The 24,162-nt window shown below is 43.6% G+C and overlaps 1 protein-coding gene across 2 annotated transcripts in view; it reads left to right on the top strand.

The window, feature by feature from the left end:
• Positions 1 to 6,145: 6,145 nt before the first annotated feature.
• The window catches only part of LOC139933391 (rap1 GTPase-activating protein 1-like), a 44,981-nt gene continuing 26,964 nt past the window's right edge, over positions 6,146 to 24,162 (top strand). For both annotated transcript variants that reach the window (XM_071927453.2, XM_078288116.1), the window contains exons 1-2: positions 6,146 to 6,283; positions 15,089 to 15,124. In XM_071927453.2, the coding sequence (XP_071783554.1) occupies positions 6,240 to 6,283; positions 15,089 to 15,124 (80 nt within the window). In that variant the 5' untranslated portion in view covers positions 6,146 to 6,239. The remainder of the gene's footprint in view (positions 6,284 to 15,088; positions 15,125 to 24,162) is intronic.

Below are 24,162 nucleotides of genomic sequence, written 5' to 3'. Positions count from 1 at the left end.
TCCATGTGGCCCGAATTCTCTGACACCTCAAAATATTTAGTGGACAAATCTCATAAAAGTTGACTTGCAGGGCATTTCAAAAGAGAGTATTGTAGTATTGCTGCAGTAGAAGGTCTAATTTTAGCCGTACGATACCCGCTATATTGTTACATCCTGGCTGGCTTTGTTTCATCCTCGTTTCTGCTCCCTCATTACAAAGGAAAGCAAATACACAAAACATACACAATTTAACTGGGAAATCATTACAAATGGACACATGGCTGATAGTGCAGTTGTACAAACTGTGCTATTCATAGATGCTGAAATAGGATTAGAAATGATAGGTTCCATCTCTTTCCTGTTTTTCTGGAATGAGAAGTATTAGATTTCAACAGTCATCAGACATCAAACTGCTAGATGGCACCAGCTCTCTTATTCATGGGTTGGCGCCTGAGAGGATTTCCATAATCACATGTAGCACTTAGATTAAGGCGTGCTCAAGTAGGGAATCCTACACCTTACTGTAATTTAACACTTGCTCATCATCCGGAACAAATGGCCTACCTTCTTGAGAGAGTATGAATATTCATGAAAAGGTTATTCTTAATGAAGCATGAAGTCAACACAGCCACAGAACATTCCTGTCTAATAATCCATAATACCTGACCATGTGCTGTTATGGGTTCCTACGTCTGTAATGATTTCATATTGTTTCTTCTCCGCACCACTGAGCTGCAGATGACGCTGTCAGTCTAGTCAATAGATATGAACTTGTAAGAGGGACTATGGCATTTCTGCCTGAGGACCCAGAGGAGCATCTGCGATTCTTGCTCAGCACTGAGGAATGATTTCTCCTCTCCATCCAATAACCTGTTTGTGATCACCTTGCTCAGTCATATCACATATGGCTACCACAGACATGTTGTTGTGATTTATACTGTAGATTGTAATGGTCATGATGTCTGCCCTCTCCTCTCCTCTCCTCTCCTCTCCTCTCCTCTCCTCTCCTCTCCTCTCCTCTCCTCTCCTCTCACTTGGCAAAAAATCCCTGCACTCATCACCCCAAACTGCTATTTTGATGAGAACTATTTTAATGAATATAACTTTTTTCTCGACACAAAAAAAGTTTAAACTAACTTGGTTTAGTTAGCCAATATATGATTAGCAGTTAAATGACTTGCACCGTTGTACATTTTCAATAACAAACAACAACAAATAATAATAATAATAATAACAAATAAGTAATAATAATAATAAGTTCAAAATTACAATAAGACTTAGAAGACTTTAGTATGTACTAGGATTCGACCTGGAGTAAAATTTAAGCTGATGAGAGTATGGATGATTCTCCATGTTTTTGTTGGGTTATATAGTGTTTACCACTGACTGAAGGTGCATCACACACCCACTGGTCCAGAAGAGGGCACTGTTACTCTGCCCTCCCATTGCATCACTCACAAGATGGACACATTTGAGTAATGGATGCACACTCATGCAGAATTGCTCTTGATAACACTTATAAAAATACTCAAAACGGTCTTATTGACCTTTTCAGTGCAACCTGCTCTGGAATCCCCAAACAGGTAATTTTGAATAGGTCAATACTCCAATATCCGTCAGTGGAAACGCAAGATACCAAATTTGCTATTGCCACTGAAAGTTGAAAGCAAAAAGATTAAAACCTGCCCTTTAGCTTTTGGCATTTCCCCACCAGCCAAGGGATTTAAAGTTGAGTTGTGCCGGGCCGAGTCTGTCTCTGCTATGGCTGGATGTCTATTGATCGTCTGGCATGAAGACAGAGTCCTTCTCAGCCACAGAGAACCATCCATCATGGAGCTGCCTGGGACACAGCGAAGAGATAGCATGGCACTGAGGATCCATTAGAACTGAAATAGATCTTTTTCTGGAACAACGATCAATGAGCAACGTGTCTCCATAGCTGTTACCCCCATCCTGCCTCGCAAGTCATTGTCTGAAGACGTCAAGAAGACAGACCGGCATGAATCATGGACCACTGGGCCAATACTTTGAAGAAGTTCCTCCATAATTAGGTAATTGATAAGCCCAGAGAAAATTCCAGATGAGTCATTCGTAATTCAAAGGTGGGTTAGATGGCTGAAAACAAAAACTGCTTGATGCCTAATCGCTTTCTTGGCACGTCTTGATTTAAGCATGTCAGTCGCACTAATTCATTTCTATGGCCTCAAATACACATTGACATTCAAGTCCAACAAAATTCAAAATGCATTCAAACCTATACATCAAACCTGTACGACAGAGTGTGGGAAAGTGAGAGCAGAAATAAAGGAGAGACAGCGAGTTCCATAGGGCAAGGCTGAACAACACCCCTTTTATTGCGCTGTGTCCGCTGTAATATCCTGGCCCTCTAATGAGAGGCTATGAAAGGCTACAGTGTGTGTATGAGGCTGTTTGTAGTGGCTCCCAGGGGCCTGTGGGGCGCATGACCACGCAGGGAGCGGGACGGTTCAGTGGACTCACTCCACACCTCCCAGTCAGACAGTCAACAACCCTCAACATGACTTCTTTTCATCTGTGTTGTTTTCAGATGTCTGCTGGGGGAATCTACCAGCCAAGAGTGTCTGCAATTCCAGCAGAAGATGTGCAACCCACATATTTTCTCAACAAACTTTCAGTCAAGATGTACTGAATCACTAAGGCCAATATAGTAGATTTCCCTCCAGTCAACGTGTGATTTGAACCATCCAAAATGAATGATTGGCTATAGCTTTAAATGATGACGTCTGCCATGTTAAATCTGCTCTATGGCCTCAGTCACGCACTCTCACCCCCTCAGTCTACAGCCACTGAAATATGAAAGTGTAATGAAATGCTCTCAGAGATAAGGCTCGGCTTATTTCCTCACGCTTCAAAGCACAATTGCCCTTTGAATATTCACTCCCTTCAAATATTTGTATGGTACCCCCCCCCCCCCCCCCCCCCCCCACCTCCTCCGCAAACTCGCACTCTCCAAATATCCGAGCGTATGTGTACTCCTTGTTCAATCGAGTGTCTGGAAAATATTTAGAATGTATACAGCACCCATAGGCCGTGTGTTCATTACGATACAGTATAAATATTTTTAAATAATTAACTTCCTTTAAGGGGCTGCTCACTAGCTCAAGTCCCACTTTACCATTTCACACCGGGGAGGAAAGTCACACAGCCTTCAGTCCAAAGTAGCTTATATGGAATAAACCAAGAGACACCTCTGTTACAGAGAGAATCAAATATCAATGTGTGTAAAAAATAGCTCGTAAAGCTGAATTGTTTCACTCTTGTCTGCTTGATGAAAGGATGTGTTGATCGAGCGGGCCTCCACCGACTTTGCCCTAAACCTAACTTTGTTTCTCAACCGGTTGATTTATGATGTTTTTCTAGCCTCAAACACATTAAGCCTCCACACAGGGAAAATTAGATTTCTTTTAAAAAGAACTGAAATGATGAATGGTGATGCACCTCCTTAACAAAGGCCTTCACACAAGCTGCCTGTTTCATCAGCGTCTGCTCCTCTCTAGACAGGCACCGAGCTGAGAATGAATGATCTTTGCTTCTGCTCCGTCTGCTCCTCACCTCCCTCATGCCTCGGTCTGTGGCCGCCGCACTCCAGCTCTGCCTCCACCTAAGTTTTCCTCTCTTCCTCTCCGTCTGCCCGTGCCCCTACTGCGTTTCCACAGCCCAGACTGGATTGTTGAATGCATGGGACCAGATTTACACATTTAACAGATTGCTAGTGGGAGGAGACATGCTGCTCCGTTTACACCTGTAGCTACAAAACCATCCATCAGTGTTTGTTTGTTTATTATGATTAATCCTTTTTTTTTTTCATTATTATGATCATAATCGGGATTATGATTTTGACTGTTATGATTGTGATGATTCTGATTATTGTTGTTGTTCAACCATACATAAAACGGAGGGGATTGACAATCTAAGTTTTGCCTGGCGAGTCACAGAAGGGCTATTCTGGAAAGTGTCCCGTCTATTGTGAGTGTGGTGTGTTGTGTTTTCCCTCTGGGTGAGTGTTTTCTTAGCAGTGTGGCAGTATCAGTAGTTGCTGTGAGTCTGATGAAGTGGCTATCACAGAGGGATCTCCGCTCCCTTTGTCCTTGCGAGAGTCTTCCTGCCCGTCCGTTTTTCTCTTCCTAAAGACAAAAGAGGAGCCAGAGGTCCTTTGGGACCGGGCCCCATTCCTCAAGTGATGTGATTAAAGGCTTCTGTCTGTGCTGCGCCCATTCAAATGCCTCACACACGCCACAGCCGCTTACGTTAATTGAATTGTCAGGAAAACAGTCGGGACTAAAGGTAACACCAAGATTGACAAGCCGAATCAATACAGTGGCACTTTAATAAAGTTGGGCAGTGACTGTGCCAAAGAGCTGAATCTAGTTGGCTGTTTTGTTGGGATTAGCCAAGTAGTTGTTTAGTCAATAATCAGGTTCTCAGTTGACTATTTTAGTTGATTGTATGTAGTTGAGTTAATAATATTGGTTGATTATATTGAAGTCATTTCTTAGGATTTTTTCATTTTGGATGAGATATTGGTATTACAACAATATTCACACACTTGAATTCCAAAACAGGTCTAAAGTGGTCATTTAATGGAATTCAAATACTAGAGGACAATAATGTTGAAAACAGTTTTCTAGATTGTTCATCAAATCAACAATTCAAATAGTCACTGAAGGCCTTTGACTATCAGTCAGCCAATTAATCCAGGGACATTACCACAGAGTTAATGTGCCAAGAGACAAAGTGAGGTCCATTACTATGACAAGACAAAGTCAGCCAAGGGCCGTGACGCTGTGGTGGAATGTTTTTAGAAAATTGCCGTTTTAGAGGAAGGAGGTGATGTAATTGTGGAGAGATGATGTAACTGTCTATCAACATGATTATGCTTGTTTGGCAGGCCCATTGATTAATTGAGCGCTTGTCTGCTCAATTACTATGAGTGCTTTGCAGCTAACTTGATGCAGACATCATTGGCCCTTGGGGACACTGCGGCTCTGGATTGGTGACGTTTTGTTTATTTCTGATTCATGGTAGAATGTGTTGCTGTCAACTACAAGTTTGGTTTTCCCCAACCAATACAGCTGCCCCTGTCCTGCCATGAAAATAGCAGTCTGTTGCACCCAACATAGTGCAAATGTTTTGGAAGTGAGTGTCTGCCAGATAGTTGGCTGTTGCTCTAGAATCTAGACTGCAATCCTTCTTTATTCAATAACATATGGCAGCATTAATGCATAGTTGCCAATTAGCTTGTATACCAGGCTTTATAGGACTCAACAAGTGGAGCAGCCTGCCAGAGGAGGGCCTCTATATGTCCAGACATTTGCCTGATCCAATCAATGCAGCCATTTACCTGAGCAATACAGGTAACACTGTGCTCAATCAACCCTCCTTTTGTGTGTGTAGGTGATGGGCTTACAACAAAACGAGTTGGATGGTTAGATTGGAAATGTGTTAATAGGTCATCACCTCATGCCTGCTGCTGAAAAGGAGCATACAGACGCAGCTGCTTAATAACCTAGAGCATGGTTCTGCGGTTCAGATGTTTGTGAAGAATGATGAACTGTTTGTCCGATGTCTACAGCTTGTTTGACCAGCTGTCTTCAAGTGAAACATTACGGAAAGAGGGAGAACTAGTGTTGCAAGACTCGTTCTCAGCAAACTGTGACAATACCAATACCTCATTTATGTTTCCTAACCTTGCCAGTGTAGTTTCGCCCATTTTTTAAACATGATCCAGTGGCTGATAATATGGCTTTAGACTCCTATCAGTGTTGCTGTCATTGCTGTGCTCACAAGCTTTATGGCTAAAGAGTGAATGTGAGACTTAAAAAAAGCCTGCCGGTGTTTTTTCTGCGGTCTGCGTGTCGGAGAGAGAGGATGTAGCCTGTATGTGAAAAGGGCTGCCACTACACCCCTGGTTCCCCGGGAGACTGGTATGGTCAGCACCCCCCACCCCACCTCCTCCCCCTCCTTCCTCCCCCCTCCCTCCTCCCTCCTCCTCTTGTCGTTCCTCCCCCTGTTTGTAAAGGAGGCGTGCAAGCAAGGAAGAGGGAGGGCATGGGAGCCGAGGCTGGGGGAGTGGAACTCAGAGGACAGGCGAAGCACACACAAACACACACAGACACACACACACACACACATACACACACGTGCTCACTCAGCGTAAGTGACACAAGTGCTGGCTCCATTCAGCACTGAGTTGACTGACTCACTGCTCTCCATTAGCCGGCATGCCGCAGAGAAAGAGGAGTTTCACTTTTGGAGCCTACGGAGGGTAAGAGGGAATAACATTCTGATTTACCCAACTATTGAACCTCTGCACCACACACAGTCCACATTTGTGCGAGTGTGTGTGTGTGTCTGTGTGTGTGTGTGTGTGTGTGTATCTGTTTCTGTCTCCCTGTCTGTCTGACTGTGTATAGTCTGTGTCTGTATCTGTGTCTGCATGTTTCTGCCAGTTGCGCTGGGATATCAGTTCCAGTGCAATCTTCATCATAACAGCTTCGGATGAATATCTTAGTTGTGTGTCTGTGCTTGTAGCTTTCCATTCCATTTTGTTATGGCAGCACTGCTGTGGCTGCTTTATTTATTGGCATGCTGAATCATTAAGAGTCAAATTCGGGAACAGTAATGGTGAGCAATCTGATGTAGAAAGTGAGACACAAAATAATATTACTGCTGAGAGAGCAAAGTTAGTGCAGAATATCTACAGGAAAGTGTTGCTGAGGCCCCATCAGAGCTGAAGGCATGATGGACTTGGATTGAATTATACACCGCAGCTCACCGCAGTTAATCACACTCACGCACACAAACACACACGCGCACGCACACACACATACACACACAGAAATCTCCATCATGACAGTTTACTCAACCTATCAAACGTGATTTGATTGATGTTGGTCTTTTTTCAAGATGTCACCTCATAGTGCGTATTCGTGTGTGTTTGTGTGAGTGCATGCATGTGTGTGTGTGTGTGTGTGTGTGTGTGTGGAAGGGGGAGGGTTCTTGCATGTGCATATGTGATTAACTACCTGTCATGGTCGCTTGCGATGTTTAGAATTGATTTATACTGTAATTGGAATAGAAATAGAGCCAGTGCTATGCTGTACTGTTAAGTGCTGTATCTCCCATTTCTTTATTGTCAGAGCAGGTTATAGTCAGTGGGCTTACTCACCTCCCCAGTGTATTTATGTGGCCCAGCTCCACTGGGACTGGATACTCCGCAGTAAACATACAGTCAGCAAAGAGTTTCCATTAGTCAACAGGTGAACAGGTGCTCCGCTGCTTTACCTTCACTCAAGGACAAGTGGCATGTGCATGTGTATTTGTGCATGTGTGTGTATGCGTGTGTATGTGTGTGTGTACCTGAGTGTGTATCCATCTGTGTCTGTGTGTGTGTATGCATGTGAGAGGCTACATTCAAGAAATTCTGAAATTACACCATTAGCTAATAGCTACCGGAGCACACAGTTGAAAACTCTGGAGGTAGTGGATCAGTTTTCTATTTAAAGCAAACAACTGCAACTTGCATTTTTCTCCTTGGCGTCTATCTAGAAGTGGCCTTGTACATTGCACTTGGCATTTCGATAGGTCAGTCTGATTGCTCACATCAGCAGGTGATCTGTAATACACTCTGCCCCCTGCATCCCATTGGCATTCACTGAAAGGAATGAAGCCCCTCTGGTCTCTTCAGATTGGTATTTCCTTGACCCAGCACTCTCTATAATGTCGGCACTAAATGTTAATGGAACTGCCACTTAATAGGAGTTGTTATAGTGCTCTATTTTGAGGTTATTCCAGACATTGCTAATGTAATCTATCTCGATTTACCGGTCTATTCTTGTACATGCTATGTTGCTTTGTTTGTCAACAAAAACACTCCTAAGGCAATCGTGCTGTGCGCTGCGATGTTGAAACACTGAGCTTTCATATCCTTTTTTCGACAAGTCCCTAGGTATCGCTACACTGGGTATTTGTGAGACTGTGTTTATATAGCTCACTGGTCTCAAATGTCCTGTACTGCATGGTGGGTAGCCAGTTGAGTCATATGCTATATTAAACTTATAGCTGTGTTTGTTGTTTCTGTATAGCCTCCTCCGTGGCCCGTTCCTCAGCTCACACTGGCTCTCTCCTCATAAACTCTTAATGGAAATCATGAAATAAACACGGAGCGAGGGCCTATGGCTTAGTAACAGATCTGAACACTCTCCACATCGCCTCAGGGGCAAGACTTTCAGGCAACCTGCACGGTGATGGTGTGTGTTGTAGAGTCTGATGGAAAGAAAAAAAAAGAGTGTGTGTAGAATAGATCCCGTTCAATGACAACCAAGTGGAAAGGCCCCCATTGTTTTGGAACTGGAGCAGGCGAGCACTATAGGCTCTCTGTGGTCAGCTGATCTGAAAATGTCCTTTCTGCATGTAAAGAAGACCATACACTCTTAGAGGAAAGGGTGTTTTACAGTATTTTAGTTTAGAAATTAGGCTTTACTTTGGTTAAAGCTTTCGTTTATGTCTAGACATAGTACTACTTTGATAATTTTCATCTAAGAGGCTGCTATTTTTGGAGAGTTTTTTGTAGTGTCGCCTCGAAGGCTTATGTGTTTGAGTTGTATTGAATATTCCGTTATGGACAGCAGGGAAACAACATGGAGTGGGCGTTTTTGCTAGACAAAAGCTAAAGTTTGCATGACAAAAGATGATTAGACCGCAAGGCAGGGCCTCTTGAGAACAGGAGGCCATTCAAGTACCTTTCCTAGGGCAGTGGCAAAACAAACAGGAGATGTAGGGCAACCAGAGGGCTCTTCATGTCCTATTCAGTCACTCCACCTTTCATATTTACTTTGACATTCACATTCACATTCATATTCATATTCACAATGGGAAGCTATCCAAGGAGAAGGATGGAGTAGGAAAGCACTGGGTGAGCTGCAGCTAGCTAGTAGTCACTGGGCAACCTATTCTTGTTCTGAACATTATTAGAACTGAAGGCCTATATTTTAGGCTTGTACTTTGTGGGTCACTGTGTGCTACCAAAAGCTCAGATGGTGGCCTGCTCTAAACAGGTGTGGAAGTGTTACTGCAGTCGTGTTGTGCAGTTTTGCACTGTAACTTGATGCTTGTTAACACAGTGTCCCATTAACACATGGTCGAGTGTGGTTCCGATTATTCCAGTTTAAAAGCTAAAAGGTTGCAAAACACACCGGACTGGCACAGTAAGGTAATTTATCAGGACAACCACCGTTCTTGACAACATTAGCCTATACAAAGATCAACACAACTAGCACAACTAGACAAAAGTTCAGACTCTTCACAGTGTGTGTGTGTGTGTGTGCGTGCGTGTGTGCATGTGTTTCTGTGTTTGCAAGGTGGATGTGATAGATGGAGCAGTGACAGTGTTGCCAGTCAGCATAGCTCTGGTACCAGTGTGTGTGTGAGTCTGTTCACACAGACTGTATGGCACTGTACTGTAGCATAAATGAGAACATTCAGCCACTTTACTCTCATTTACCCAGTCAATGGCCTCATTCAGCCCACGTTAGGCCGAGATACAGTAGGCAGTCTGGACTCGGTCTCGTCCGGTATTGTTCGCCCAGTATTTCCTATTATTAGTCTGCGCATTATATATATAGAAATTGTCCATGATTGCCCAAGGCTTTGTGTGTCTCTTCCCAGTCCATTTTTGATAGTATTCAGTTTGTATTCTGACAAATTCTCAATGGATGACTAGAGGAGCAGATATGAGAATGGGTGTTTATGTAGGTGTTAATGATAGAATGAACTTTATTCAGAACAAAACTGAAAAGGCTTGCGTATTCATCTAGACATCCACCTTCTTTTGTTTTGCTGAACATTCACCCTGAACATCCCGCCATCTGAACTCAATAGCGTCTTACCCACAGTTCAACTCAAAATGTGAATGCCAGTGTGCTTACCAGTTCTCCACAGCCAGCGCCTGAGCTTCAGAGGGGTTTACATTGGACTTGGCGCTTACATTGGTGCTTAGGCTATAAGCAGGGCTTTTGGCCACTCCATGGACTTTTTTTTTTTAACCCAAATAAGGGCTTTGGAAGTGAGGGACAGAGACTCATGCAAACGTTCATTTTCTCGGTTTGCAACTATGGTAGAGTGTGCGCAAATTCAAGATCAAAGAAATCTATATTTGAAAATGTATTGCTAAATATATGAGCTGATGATAAATATGTTCCAACTTGATCCCTGATTGTGTTCAGGGTGGACCACAGTAGGATATGTGACCTTTTCATCACTGTTGTGTTTAGGTTGCAGAGCATGAAGTCCTGAAGTGGGGAATGACAACAGGCCTGCCACTGAGGCTGTAGACAGCATGCTCTGAGCCCCAGCTGGGCCAATTGGCTGTAATATTAACAGTGTCTCCACTTGAATTCTTTGCAGCAGCGGGGAACGGGAATCATTTTAATCGTGGGACCTGGGTTCGCTCAGGTTCATGTTCTCAGTATCAGTTGCACAGCGTGTTGTGATTTAATATAAAAGTCTCTTTCTTGAAATGGGTCTTATATGAATATTGAAATATTAAAAGGCTTGTCTAAGTGATTATGCAGTTGTTGTTTTGGGACAATATTGAGATCAGATGTGTTTTTTCTGCATCAGAAATGATCCTGAATTAAAAGGTGCTCATATTTCAGATATGAAGTTACTCTACAAGAACATGTTACCGCAGCACACTGGCTGCTGAACAAGGAAGTTGTTTGCTCTCAGCTGGATTCCATCAGGACTGACTCCTCAACCCTGTCTGGTGACCTACTTGCCATAAGCAGTGTTGTTGACTTGATATACCATGGGCCTCGGCTAATTTTTGTTCTGCGACACCCTTGCCGCTTAGTGATGGTGGGATTGAATTAGAACCTTCACCCATGAAGCTGAAATACTTAAGTTGAGGTGAAGAAAATGTGAAAGTTTAACAGGGAAACAAATTAGGAGCTGCACTTAAAGGCAGATTAAGTTGAGTAAACTCGTTGTCAAGTGTCACGGCTGCCGACATGGTGATGGCCAAGGGTTTCTGAGGGCCGCCTTGAGCCTTCTTATCCCTCGCTACAGTTTGTTTCCATGGAAACCAGCTTTCGGTTTAATGATACCTAGCTGACAGTGGAGAGGAAGCATGAAAAACAATTTGCCAGAATTGTGTTTGGCTACCACCTGCTGAGCTATAATTCCTATGTGTGCCGTGTAAACCTAAATGTGCTGGCTCTTCTATTCCTTATTCTCTCCACAGAAAGAAAAAACGAGGCTATACAGGCCGTTTTCAACTGTGAGATTTAAATGTGCAAATATGACTCATACCCTACAAATGCATTGGCACAGGCAAATTTGTTATAGCCTACTTTTGTCCACTCCAACCATAATTCTCTCAGAGAGAAACAGAATATTCTTTGTTTTGCTGATAAGGCTGAGAGTTTGTCGTCTCGCTGTTGTCAGCCCTTCTGCTTCTTCTTCGTCTGCACGTCGTCCTGCTCAGTTCAGGCCTGGGATCTATGATAGGACAAAGTTGACTTGATTGATTGATTGATTGATTCACTAACTGATTGACTGATTGATTGATTGACTATTTCTTTTTCAAAACACTACAGATGGCCAGCCCATGAGCTTACAAAACACTACTCAAGTGGTAATTATTCAGAAACATACAAGGTTTACTGACGCAGCATCAAGTGGAATAAAGCAACAAAAACAAGTATAATCAAACTTATTGACTTGACATATCATGAAGAATTTCTGTTTTTATTGATTAAACATTATCATTCTGCACTTTTAATAAAAACAAATCTGGTAATCCCCAGCTGACAAAACTGCAGCGTTTCACAAAATGTGCAGAGAATAGTGGAATGCAAAACGGCAGATAAGAATGAAGGCGAGCAGCTTTTCCTTTAGCGTATACGTTCTGTCTTTTGGCCCCCTGTTTCAGAACAACCTTATCGCCTTTCATCAGAAAGCTCAGATCTTCTTCAGATTGCAGCTTGATGTTAGACAAGTACAATATTTGAGACATGGCCAAGTAATTATGTGTACTGCGCAGTATGTAGCCATGCGTGTTTTGGCAGCTTAGTATAGGGGAAGAAGAAGAGAAGAGCATGTTCATTTCATAATCTCAACAAATCTTTGATAAGTCCACCCGTCATCTGTCACAGTATGTTGACAGTAGGCTTCAACATTGGGGTGTGATGCTCTGATTTGTAGTGAAGAGTAAGGTTTATAGCCAATTTCCTGTATTGGGGCTGGTTTTTCAGTTTAAAGCATTCATCCAAGGACCGAGACACACCCTGCTTGATTTCATTTTATGGGAATTCCATGAAATCTGAGAATGGGTGAGCACCACAGGACAGGGTTTAGAAAATATTGCTCCAAGTGATGTAGCGCATATGAAGACAGCTCTCCTCTCCTCACAGTAAGCTCCACGTGAACAGAGCCAACACCCCACCAAGTGCTTTGGTGTCATTTTTTTTTCTCTCCCAAGGTCAAGTATGCATTTCATGTGAGATAAAGCTGTGATTTATCTGCACGTGTGTCTATCTGGCTCAGTGAAATCCGGACCGATAGCACATTTGAGATAGAATAGAATCCATCTTAGTGTCATTATGTGTCACGCGGAGACCCGCTAGTCTGACCCGGGGTTGAAAATGATGAGTGATCTTCTGCAGCGGAGGGAATCAGGCGGCAACCTACTGTACCATGGCGACTCTGCTGATTCGTGACTCTACAGTACAGTGAACAAACATATCCCCCTGGACCTGTTTCCTCTCAGCAACACAGTTTCTCAGAAAGAGGAAGTTTTAGGTTTTCATTTGTCCCAAAGCAACCCCCCCTCCAAAAAAAAAAAAATGGGACTTTCTCAAAAGGCTCCAGGAAGTGCCAACTTCTGGTTTACAAGTTACCACTTGGGAATAGATTTGTCTCAAACAATCTGCCTTACAAACCTTTTGTAATATTAACAAAAATGACAGTAGCTTGCCTTGTAAGTTTGTGTCTATGAATTCTTTTAGCCTAGATCCGCATACAGGCGGCGCTAGGCTGTAAGATATATATGCCAGCTCTATTTTCAGAAGTGGCTGTTGGACTCCGGAGATGTTGTTGTGTAATGACATCCATCGAACATGCAGACTAATCCTGTCCAGGGAAAGATGAGTAAGAGGTCTGGATTGTGGTTGCTCTGCTGGGACACACCGGGTGGACAGCAGTCAGAGACCCAGCTGTGGCAGGAGGGGTGGAGGGATGGAGTTGGACATGGTTAGGGGAGGCAGGGTCAACAGTGACACAGCTCTGGAGCATTGAGCTGGACATCTGAAGGAAAAATCCACCCTAAAATATTTTAACACTATTAAAAAAACAGAGGAAATGGTGATGTACCTTGCATGTCTGGGCCCATTTTATGGTTTGTTGACATCATGCTGAGATACTGCCAGTGCAGCTACAATGGAGTTTTATTGCAGAATTTTTTTCAGTTATCCAAAACATCAACAGTAAACATCAGGTTTTGGTGCGAGTCCCTCAGAATCAAAGAGCAAGGGCTTCTTTCGAGACTTACATTTTGAGTAAGGGGCGTGACTCTCACTTTTTCTCGCCTGGGAAAACTGTCGCTCCACTATCGCTCACGCTCTCTCCACCAAGTTTAACCCACAGCTGAATGCAACGAGTTCACGCCCGTTCTCCCACCGTTGTCGAAAGGCATTCTGGGAAACGTAGGAAATCACTAAGTGAAGTAGAAGTAGAAGGTAGCTTGAGGGAAAGTGGGCACACCACGAAAGTGAATTACAACACTTCATCACAAATTGATCATATTGATTAACACTATAACCGAGGGTCGATTTTTCCTTTAAGTGTGAGATCAGATGCACGGCTCCGGAGACAGCTGCAGGAGACACATAATCAACATCCCCCCCCCCATCACAAGAGACAGGCCTAAAGCCATGAGTCATGCACTGGGCCGTAGTGCCACAGTATCAGTATCTAAACAGGCGTCCACTCACTGTAGGTTAAAATCTGCCCCATGCCAGGAGGTGTTTGTGGTTTGCACTTATTATTATGAGATTTTCACTATTTGGCCCTTTGTGGCTACTTGTTAAAACCCAGCCAATGTAGACGATATTTCCAGAATTACAATACATGGCTTTCTGGTTGATGAGCAGAGTGAAAGCCCAGTTCATCATGAATTTCACCTGTCAGACATGGGGCTAATGTTTCTTTTGCACACACAGTGCCATCTATTGGCATAAATGGGCCTGTGCGTTCTCACTTGTCAACCGAGAAGCTTCCCAACACTGCATCGTCTGGTTATTCAAAAGAACCAATTAACGTGTTGTTTCAGTGATCACTGCTCAGATCCTTTAAACCACAGTATCTTAAGGCAAGATGATAGTTTACTGACAGTGGTAATAGGCATCATAGCGTGGATTCAAACCAGGACAAGTTTAATTTGTCTCAGGAAACACAAGGCTGGTAATCATCCTTTCACTCTTGGAAAAGCTACTTCAACAGATGGCATGAGTTATTTAGGGTAGCTCCGGCTCACTGTAGCCATCCCTCTCTCAGTTGAGTGGACTTTTTGTAAGTGGAATGGACAGTCTACTATCCTTCTGCATTTTTGCCACTTAATTTAGACAGGGGGGAACAGAGACTGGTGCAGGCAAGAGCGTGGAAACCATTGGCAGAGTGTGGGATTAATTCGTATGCCACCCGGTATCCATGTATAAAATATATTTCATTTTCAAGGTCAAAATCTTTAGTAGGCTATAGTGTGTTTTCTTGTAACTTGCACGTGTCTTTATTGTGTATTTCACTATGCATTTACCTGTTTACTAGAGTTAATAGCATTAAGTTGACTTCGATACTCAAGTGTTGTACCCCACATTGATTTTCTTTCATCATTTTTTATAGACTTTGAAATGGTGTCTTGCCAAGCAGACTATTACTATCAATCCAATTTAGTTCTTTCTGGCAGAGACGAATAAAAAAAAAAGACATTTAAAGTGTCACATAAACTTGTAGATAAATCATAGTACATTAACCCTGCTTTTAATAGCTTAACTTTCATTTGTACTTTTTTCAGAGTGGACAAGACATTCTCCAGGGCCAGGAGCATATGGTGAGTCATTCTTCTGTCTCTCTTTTTGTCATTGAACCTGGTAAATTATTCTCAGGACACTACGTTGTTTTCTAAAATGTCTGCTTTCAGTTTGATGTGGCTTTGCTTTTTGAGTTTGGCAAACACAGTGAATCACAAGTCTCCTACACACAGTCGCCGCTCTGTGGAGTGTTCAATGTCACTGACGCACACCGGCCATGTAAGCTATATTCGAGAATCGGTCCAGCGAGTAGAGTCTAAGTAAGATGAATGAGCCAGTGAAAGGTACGGCAGATGGGCAGGAGTGGGGACGCTGACACCCCCCCCTCCTCCTCCCCCCAGTCCCATCCCGCCTCACCGCCCAACCATCCTGCCTGTAGCCCCCCTCCGGTTGCTACGGTAACCGACGCCAGGCACATCTCTGCAGTGTTGGCACGGCTCGAGCGCTGCTGTGTGTGTGGCACGTGGAGCCCGGCTGGGAGCTGAGCATGCACCCCTGCTGCCACTGCAGATAGGCCACTCCGCTCGCGAAAGGTTTAGGCGCTGTGACACGGATGTCCTGGCCTTCGACCCCCTCTGTCTGACTGCACCGGGATAAACAGTGCCTCGCCGCAGTATCCTCATCCCCTCCCTCCGGAATACACATACAGACGGATCTGTCCCGCCAGGCCCGGCCGGCTATAGGCCTGCATTACTCAGCAGTGACTGGGCTCGCATGCAGAGACGGCAGGCTGGACTGCTACTGCACCAGACTAACAGAGCTGCTGCAGAGCTCCTCTCTATAGAAGAAGAGGAGAGGCGGAGAGATGCTGGAGGAAAGAAAAAGATGAAGAGGAGAAGCTAAAAGAGGACAGAAAACGACACAGGAGAGCCAAAGAGGTGTGTGGACGTGAAGAGGAGGAAGAAGGAGAAAGGGAGGGAGTGGATGAGATGATGAGGCAGGAGGAGAAAGAAGAGAACAGTAAAGCCTAATGTCTGCACCTCTTCCTATCACAACAAAGAGAAGAATGTAATTTAGTGCTCAGCAGTAGTCACACGTGGTTCTCACAGCCATACTCCTTGAGCAGAGTCATATTCTTCTTCAAAGCAGAGAGGAATTCAACGAATACTGCTTGATGCATTCTGGGGATCCTTCCCAAGATACTCTCGGTTTTCATACTCAGCAGTATGAATTTCTGAACGAGAAAACCTGTGGTGCTAAGATGGGGCGGCTGTGAAAGTGGCATCAAATGTTTCACAAAAATAGTTGCTTGTAGAAGAAGGATTGCTCAGTGTATTAAGCTGAAGGAGAAAAGCGAGATAAGAAAGTAATTTCCTCCTTTCTGAAGCCGAGACGAACCTCTGCAAACTGGGAGAGCCAGAGTCAAAATTGAACTGAAGTTTTCCTGCAGGTATGTTGGACAGGATGTGACTGGGAATTAGAACAGTGAGCTAAATCTTCCAACAGCACAACTGTAAAAGCACAAACCTGCAAAATGCCATGCTCACCGTTCCGAATTGGAAGGCCAAGGAAATTCTGGTGAGTTTACTTTTTAACCTGCCTGAAAGTAATTGTGATTTCAACTTGCTCAGAAGATGCCTGTAACAATTGTATGATTGAACCACTATCAGCTGGTAGATAAGATTCCAGGTTACCTGCCTGATGCATGTATTACTCAGAAGAGGTTGTGCCATGCCCACATTCAGGGAGTGATTAGTGTAAATGACTATAATATGCACTTGTATAGTCCTTATAACAGCCACTATTATACTAATGATTATTCCAGTAGCCCACAGTGGCATTAATACCTCCCCTCACCATAAAGAGGCAATAAGCTCTAAGAACACTATATGTATTCAATATGTGCAGCGAGGAAGCCTCTTTTACATTTAATGTATTTAATGTCATGATCTGTTCACCAAGGTACATGGTTGCTGGTGTAAATCTGCATACCTGAATTGAAAGTATTGTTATGCTCACAGGAGCTTTCGTATAACGCACAGCAATCTGCTGACTGTTTTCACAACAACTATTATAACATTACGTTTATGGGTAGAACCGATCACAGGCATCAAGATCATCCCTTCTGATTTCTCAGCATTTCTACCTCTTCCATCAGTTTTGAATAATCCTTTGAATATTATAGTTGATTAAATGTTAAACAACCAGTTTCCATCTGGTCATTGTGGGTCACACACAATAAACAGCTGATCCTCAGGCCCCGTCTCCGCTCTCTCCGAGGGAGGCCTGTAATTGGTTGTAATCCTGTCTTACTAAGCTTTCCTGATGGGAGGAAATGGAAGAGGCGGGTTAGCAGGGATCGTGGCGATACTGAGGTGTTGTATAAGAAGCTCTCTCCCTCCCTCTCTCTCTCTCCCTCTCTCTCTCTCTCTCTCTCTCTCTCTCCCTCTCTAACACACATGCATACGTACTGACAAAGTGCACTCTACTTCTCTGTCCCTGGAGCAGGACGGATTAGTGTGGCAGGCTGTCATTGTGTAACTTCATGCCTATTCATTAAGACAACTTCGCCACTGACCCTGCTGGCCCAGCCATGCCTCAGCTCACCCAGGAGAATGGCTTCATGCACTCACACAGGACAGGGCTGCACTTTCAAGACACCCACAGAACAGAGGCTGCAGGCTCTCTAGGAAGGAAGAATGGAGGTTAAGAGTTCAGTAAAAACAAAAACAGCTCAATCCTCTTCTCATACCCATCAAAGTATTTTTGCGTCATTGCATATTGCAGCAAAGATGTATGTGAATACACTGAAAAGTGTTGAATCCTCTGACCTCTGCCCTCTAGTGGTAGAGTGTTTTGAACCTGTTGACACAAGAGCAGTCTGCAATAGTGTTATGATTTAGTAAAAAGTGAAGAATATAAAATTTGTCCTCAAATGGGATGAGTTTGCAACTTTGCATCAAGACACTGATGTAATCTCTTTTCTTCTTGAGTCAATTTTGACAGGAACACGGCATGTGGCGGTTATTTATAGTGATTAAATATGACCTAATGACCTTCCCCAAGGCATTCCAAAAACAGTTTTCTCTAGTTTATCTTGTTTATATTCATGCTACTGAACGAGTTTACTATTTATTCCGAAGTGTGTGATGTGATTCCTCAATATATATTTATGATGCTCTCTATTTCAGCTGTTTGTCCTGCCTCTGCGTACAAAGACGTTAGAGGTGTCATTGCGAACGCTCTGTTTGTGTTCACTGCATGGCTGTGAGGTGTCATTCTGCATCATGGTCTTTTATTCCCGCGCATGCGCACGCCGCGGTGTTGGTGCGCTGTGAAGCCAGGCCCGATGTCACCTTGCTTGTACACGCTCATCTGTGCATGTCAAGCTGAGTTGTCTGGAAGAGGGGACATAGTGGGAGAGCAAACTGTCAAGCCCAATCAGCCAAGACCGTCTCTGTGAGTCTCCTGCTGTCTGACCAAATATAGCACCAAAGTGACAAGCTAGCCCCCGGTTCTAACCGACTCAATAATCCAAATACTAACATGTCAGCCAACATCCAGCACCAGCACAAAACGTCTTAACATAAGGCTCAGATAAAAGCGGGCTGTTGAAGAATGAGACAGGTGCCAGAAAAGTCTGTCAGGACATTTTTTTGTTTTACTTGAATCTGATCCTTGGAGCTTTTAGGTGGCAAAGTTGTTCTGGCAGCTTTCATTTCCTTGACTTCCCACAGTCTATTCGGCTCCCGTGCCTTCTGGTGCAAAGATGGTGAAGAGTCATCCAGGATCTTTGTTTACCTTTGTGTTGGTTGGGTTTATCCCTGGTGTTGCCTGATTGACAGTTGCTATGCAGAGGATGATGTGGTAAACCTGTGGGGAACAGGCGCTGAGGCCGGACCTTTCCATTCCCTGCTCTTCTTCCTGTTTTGGTGGAAGCTTTCACCTTCTCCCATGGGATTATAGATGTAATCAATTTTGTTGCACTATGCTGTTGAGGTCTTATCTTTATTGTTGTTGATATCTGATTGATAGGCAGGATGTACGCTAGCTGAATCAAACTATATGACATTTAGAGCAAAATACGCCAGTAGCTCTAATATCACACTCAAAACACAGCTCAGAAAGATTCTGCACATTGACCCTCTATTGTTGAAAAGGCACATCTGCATCAGCTGTGATTTCCCCAAGGGGCATGTTTCCTAGGAAATCCAGACAGCGACACTATGACGGATAAGGCAAGGTGGAAAATCGGGAACTGTTGGTGGAGGGGGCATGCTTTATTCAAAGATACCTGCTGTACCTGGCCCTTTCAATGCATACTAAAGCTATGGCCAGCTGTCAGGGGAGGTGCGGGACCGTAAGCTGTTGGAACAGAACCCATCAAGGAGTCTCCTCACATCACTCAGGTCCTACAGAGATTGTATTATTTATAATGCCTGGCATGTAGTATTTGATAGCACTGCCATATTGTTAAGAAATACAAGTATTTTTCTACTAACTGGATACAGTTATATAGAAAAAAAATGCACTCACAATTTCAAGTAAAAACAATTAGCGGGTTCTGCACTCTTGATAAGACCTGCCAATAGGACTTCCATATCTTATTATTTGTATTAAAAGGCCTTTCAGAACTACGGTTTCCCAGGGAACAAAAAGCCTCTCGGACTTTATCTGCTTTTTGAACGCCGTCCAATATTTGCTTTTGTCTGATTGCTACTGCAGGAAGTTTTACAGTTGAAGGACAGGAGGTCCTCAAAAGCTTGTGCATTTTCCAAAACAGCTGGGGAAAGCCATGGAGTGGGTTTATCTCATGCGACTTCCTGCTCACGCTCAGAGACGAAGACATTCAAATGGAGCAGACTCTGAATGTCATCATGCACATGCTGATGTAATAGAAACTACTGTATAGTATCTCTAACAATCACCTTGTGAGTGGGGAGAGGATTTTTCAAAATGCTTTTTTTCAGATTGCCCTTGGGGCACAAAATGCAGCCCCATAGACCCAATGAGACATGTTACTGATACGTGAGCCTGGTACAAGCACCGTTCAGAGGAATGGTTTCGCTCCATAGAGACAATCATCCTCCTATTTGTCTGACTGTTTCATCTCAGGCTGAGGGGGTTGGGAAGGGGTGGCTCTGAGGAGAACAGGGCAATTCCAGGCCTTATTTATGTGGTAATTCATAGCACATGTGTTCCTCCTAGCATTGGCTACTGAGGACTGGTGGTAGACAAGGCAGCAGGTGTTGCTATTTTATGACTTATTTGGAGAAGTTTAAGACGGAGGCTGGCTCCTAACATCTGATCTTCTCAGTGTCATCATAGTAATGTGTGATGACAAGGGGGACACAAGACCACAGAATCTGAAGGCCCAGGCCTAGGGCAACTTGTTTAGCTAACCTGTGCTTGGGATTTGTTGACAGTGTTCATAAAATTAATTGTGCTTATTGATACAGAAATTCTCACAGTAATTTAAGAGGTCAAAGCCATGTCTTATTTCTGGAACATCAGGAACATCTGAGATTAAGGGAACTCAAGAAACGCCTGCATCTTTTGTCAGATCCAGTCAATGTACGTCTGTAGTATGTAGTGTGTCAGTACCATTTGATGGTTGATTGAGTGGCTGCCAAACAAGAGGGCAAGATAATATAATAGTGTTGGAGCATGTAGGTGTGGGTGTGCAGTCCAATATCTCCTGTAATACTCACAGACTCATCATTTATTCCAATATTGAATCTTATTTTTCTTAAAACAAGTGAAAAATAGGGCGAGATAATTTCACTTCATCTATTTGTTTCAGTCAAATGAAAATTACTGGATACAAGTGCAATGATCTGCCTTATTTAAGATAAGATATTGTTATTTGTTTCAATACAGTTCTTGGAACAGGTGGAACTACACTGTAAACAAATTATCTCACCATAATGGCAGATTTATTTTTTCACTTGTGGTAAGAAAAATAACAAGATTTTAAAACTCAAGTGAGACGAACTGGCTTGTTAAGTCGGACATTTTTTGCAGTGCGTTCATCTATGCCTCCCTGTCCGCTCCCTACTAATCTCTCCACACCTCTGCCTCCTGCCTGACCCAGCATATAGTCAACTGAGCTGGCTGAGTGAGAGAGAGGCTTAGTCACAGATAACAGCAAATCATCATCAACATGCTAACATTTCATGTCCGATGAATGTCTAAAGGCCTTCTCAAGTAACTTCATCACCTAACTCAAATTTGAAATTCCATTTCAAAAAATGCTGCATGGTTATAATAATAATATGGTTATAATCATAATAATAATAAAATAAATAAATTAAAAAAAACAGACTAAAAAAAGACTGAAAAAACATCAAGACCAGTCACAGTCACAGTCACAGGTGTGCTGCAGATGAGCCGTGGTGAGGTTGTAAAGCTGTGTTTTTCCTCTAAGGTATGAATCAGTTGTTACTCCTACTTTGCCTTGTAAACAAATTATGGGCTTGGTTAAACATAGTCAATTTGTTTGAGAGGTCACTGGAGGCGGGTTTTAACAAATCTAAAAAACAGCATGAGGAGTATGAAACCTCCTACTTCAAAATCGTTTCTGCAGGCAAACACCCAATGAGATAAGAGTCTTTGATTGACATGGTTCTTTATTCACTGATAATGGGGTCAAATATTTTCTCACATGACAAATATATTTCTATTGCTTTATCAGATGATGCAAATGAATGAACGAACACAGTCTGTGTGAGCTTTGTGGAAAACATACGTCTTCATTAGTAACAGATCACAGAGGAAATACTGTAGGTAACTCTGCACTGAAATCATGCTTATGCATAAATAAGCAGCACATTCTGTTTCAAAACAGCAGCCCATCATGCCTGCTAGAGAAGCCTGACACGCCATGCTTGATGCTGTCTAATACGTCTGTGATTGGGGTCCTAAACCCTTAACTGTCCTTGGGGTCAATGGCTGGTCACACGCAGCCACCCAGATCAAACAGATTACTTTCTGAGCAGCTTTGACTGCTTGCCAGGCATCCATATACAGTATGCTATACGCACAATACCATGAACTTGAAACAGGAGGATCTCTGTGTTTAGCTTTATAATTTCAAACATATTGATGGACACACAGTTACTGACACTTAGTTTGCATGTCCTATATCCATGGGAATAGGATCCAGCCTGCTGCTGCCTTTTTTTTGAGCTCATGTCTCTGCCTGAGGATGAGGAATGTTGTATCATTATCTAACTCCTCTTGGTTGAGACTAGAGACTCATAGCTGCTAGAGAGAGGAGAGATGAGAGGAGAGAGAAAAGATGAGTGAGAGGGAGAGAGAGAGAGAGAGAGAGATGGAGAAGGAGTGAGAGATGGGGAGATTTGGTCCCGGGGCTGATCAGGCGGCTAGGACTCTCGGAGGATAAGAGGTGGAAGGCTTGGTGGGATGGAGAGGGGGAGAGTAATGACGATGACCACAGGCCATTTCACCGGGCTAATGGGATGAGAATCCCTGGCAGTGGGGCAGGTTAGCGGGGATTTACTGTGGGATCCCAGGGAGGGCATTGGAGCAGGGAGGGAGGACGGCATCAATATTAACACCAACCATCTTGCTCTATATGCTAGATAAAAATGAATGTATTTATCAGAACTTTATCCATGTTCCCATAACAATTGTTTTTATGCATGCTTGTTTCTTGCTCTGACAAGTGTGGAGTCTTCAGTGAGGTCTCAAACTGTTGTGCTCAACGCATGTGGTTTTGATTTGATCGGTACCAGTCATAATGATCTGTGTTAAAACGGCACTCATCAGATTTGCTGGAGGACATTTAGGCCAAATCTGCCTGTTCTTATCCGATAATGTCTTTTTATCTATAACCACTATGGCCTTCATGGACAGCATCTCAATTTTTTTTTTTTAAATGTAAGCCCCACATCTCCTGGTCTTGAACTGTATATTTAACCTCTGCAGGCTTTGTTCGAGTGTTTTGTAGCTTAACGGTGTGAATATGTCGATGTGTGTTTGAGAGAGAGAACGGAGAGAGACAGACATACAAAGAGAGAGAGGAAGATCTGATTGTAGCAGGAGATCTCAACAAATTAATCTGGACATTGTAAGTTTTTTTTTTTTTTCATGATGTAATACAGTGTTTAACTTGTAAGCTTTGGAAAGTCACCGAGGATTATTTGTTGTGTTTATAACAATACACAGCTCTTAATGGAGTACAGTAGAGGACTGTGCTGTAATCCCTTGTTATCTCTCCATGTATGACACACATACTCTCACACACACACACACACACACACACACACACACACACTTGGCTTTGCTCTTTAGCCGTGTACATACAGTAGTTAAAGCAGCAGGTTCATTTAGATGCTGTCTAAGGAAAGGAAAGGTTAGCTGACACTCTCGCTGCATTAGTGTTGTTTAGCAGGGATTTAGCAGGGGAAGCACTGTCAGCGACAGTAGTCACAGGTCTGCTGGGAACTGTGGATGGCGGCTTAGTGGGGGAAACACACGTGTTCATTGGGGATTGACAGACAGTCATTACAGTAATTAAAGAGCTCTTTCGCTTGTGCTTCCTCATCCTGCACAATGAGCAGAAAGGTAGCTGCCATGCCTGTTGGACATGATCACCCAAATGTCACAAAATGTATGCGTGTGTGTCTGCATGTAAGAAGGTGTATTTCCTCATGTGCAGCTGACGTGGTTGCCTCAGCAACGGCCCTAGCTAGCATTGGGAGGCACTGTGGGTAATGAAGGCGAGGTGTAATGAATGCAGAACACCCCCCCCCCCAACCCTTTAAACAGCCCTGCTCTTCTCTCTCTCTCTCTCTCTTTCTCTGTCCCTTTCTCTCTCCTCGCTCTCTGAGCGGCAGGCTTCAGTCGACCCCCTGAATGGATGGGAGGGTGGGGGGAGGGGCTGCCGCTGTCAAGGGGATAAGGGTGATGGTGTTGGTGGCTGGAGTGGGGGGTGGGTGGTGGTGGTGGTGGTGGGGAGGGGGGGTGTTTGGGTTTGGATGAGTACCAGATTGTGTGAGCGAGCCAGAGAAGAGAGAGAGAGAGAGAGAGAGAGAGAGAGAGAGAGAGAAAGAGAGGAGAAGGAGGAAGTGGCAGCTCAAGAGCGCATATGTAT

The sequence above is a fragment of the Centroberyx gerrardi genome, chromosome 14 (genome assembly GCF_048128805.1).
Source record: "Centroberyx gerrardi isolate f3 chromosome 14, fCenGer3.hap1.cur.20231027, whole genome shotgun sequence".
Classification (NCBI taxonomy): domain Eukaryota; kingdom Metazoa; phylum Chordata; class Actinopteri; order Beryciformes; family Berycidae; genus Centroberyx; species Centroberyx gerrardi.
Note: the sequence above shows the minus strand (reverse complement) of the source record. Positions and strands in the feature narration are given on the sequence as shown.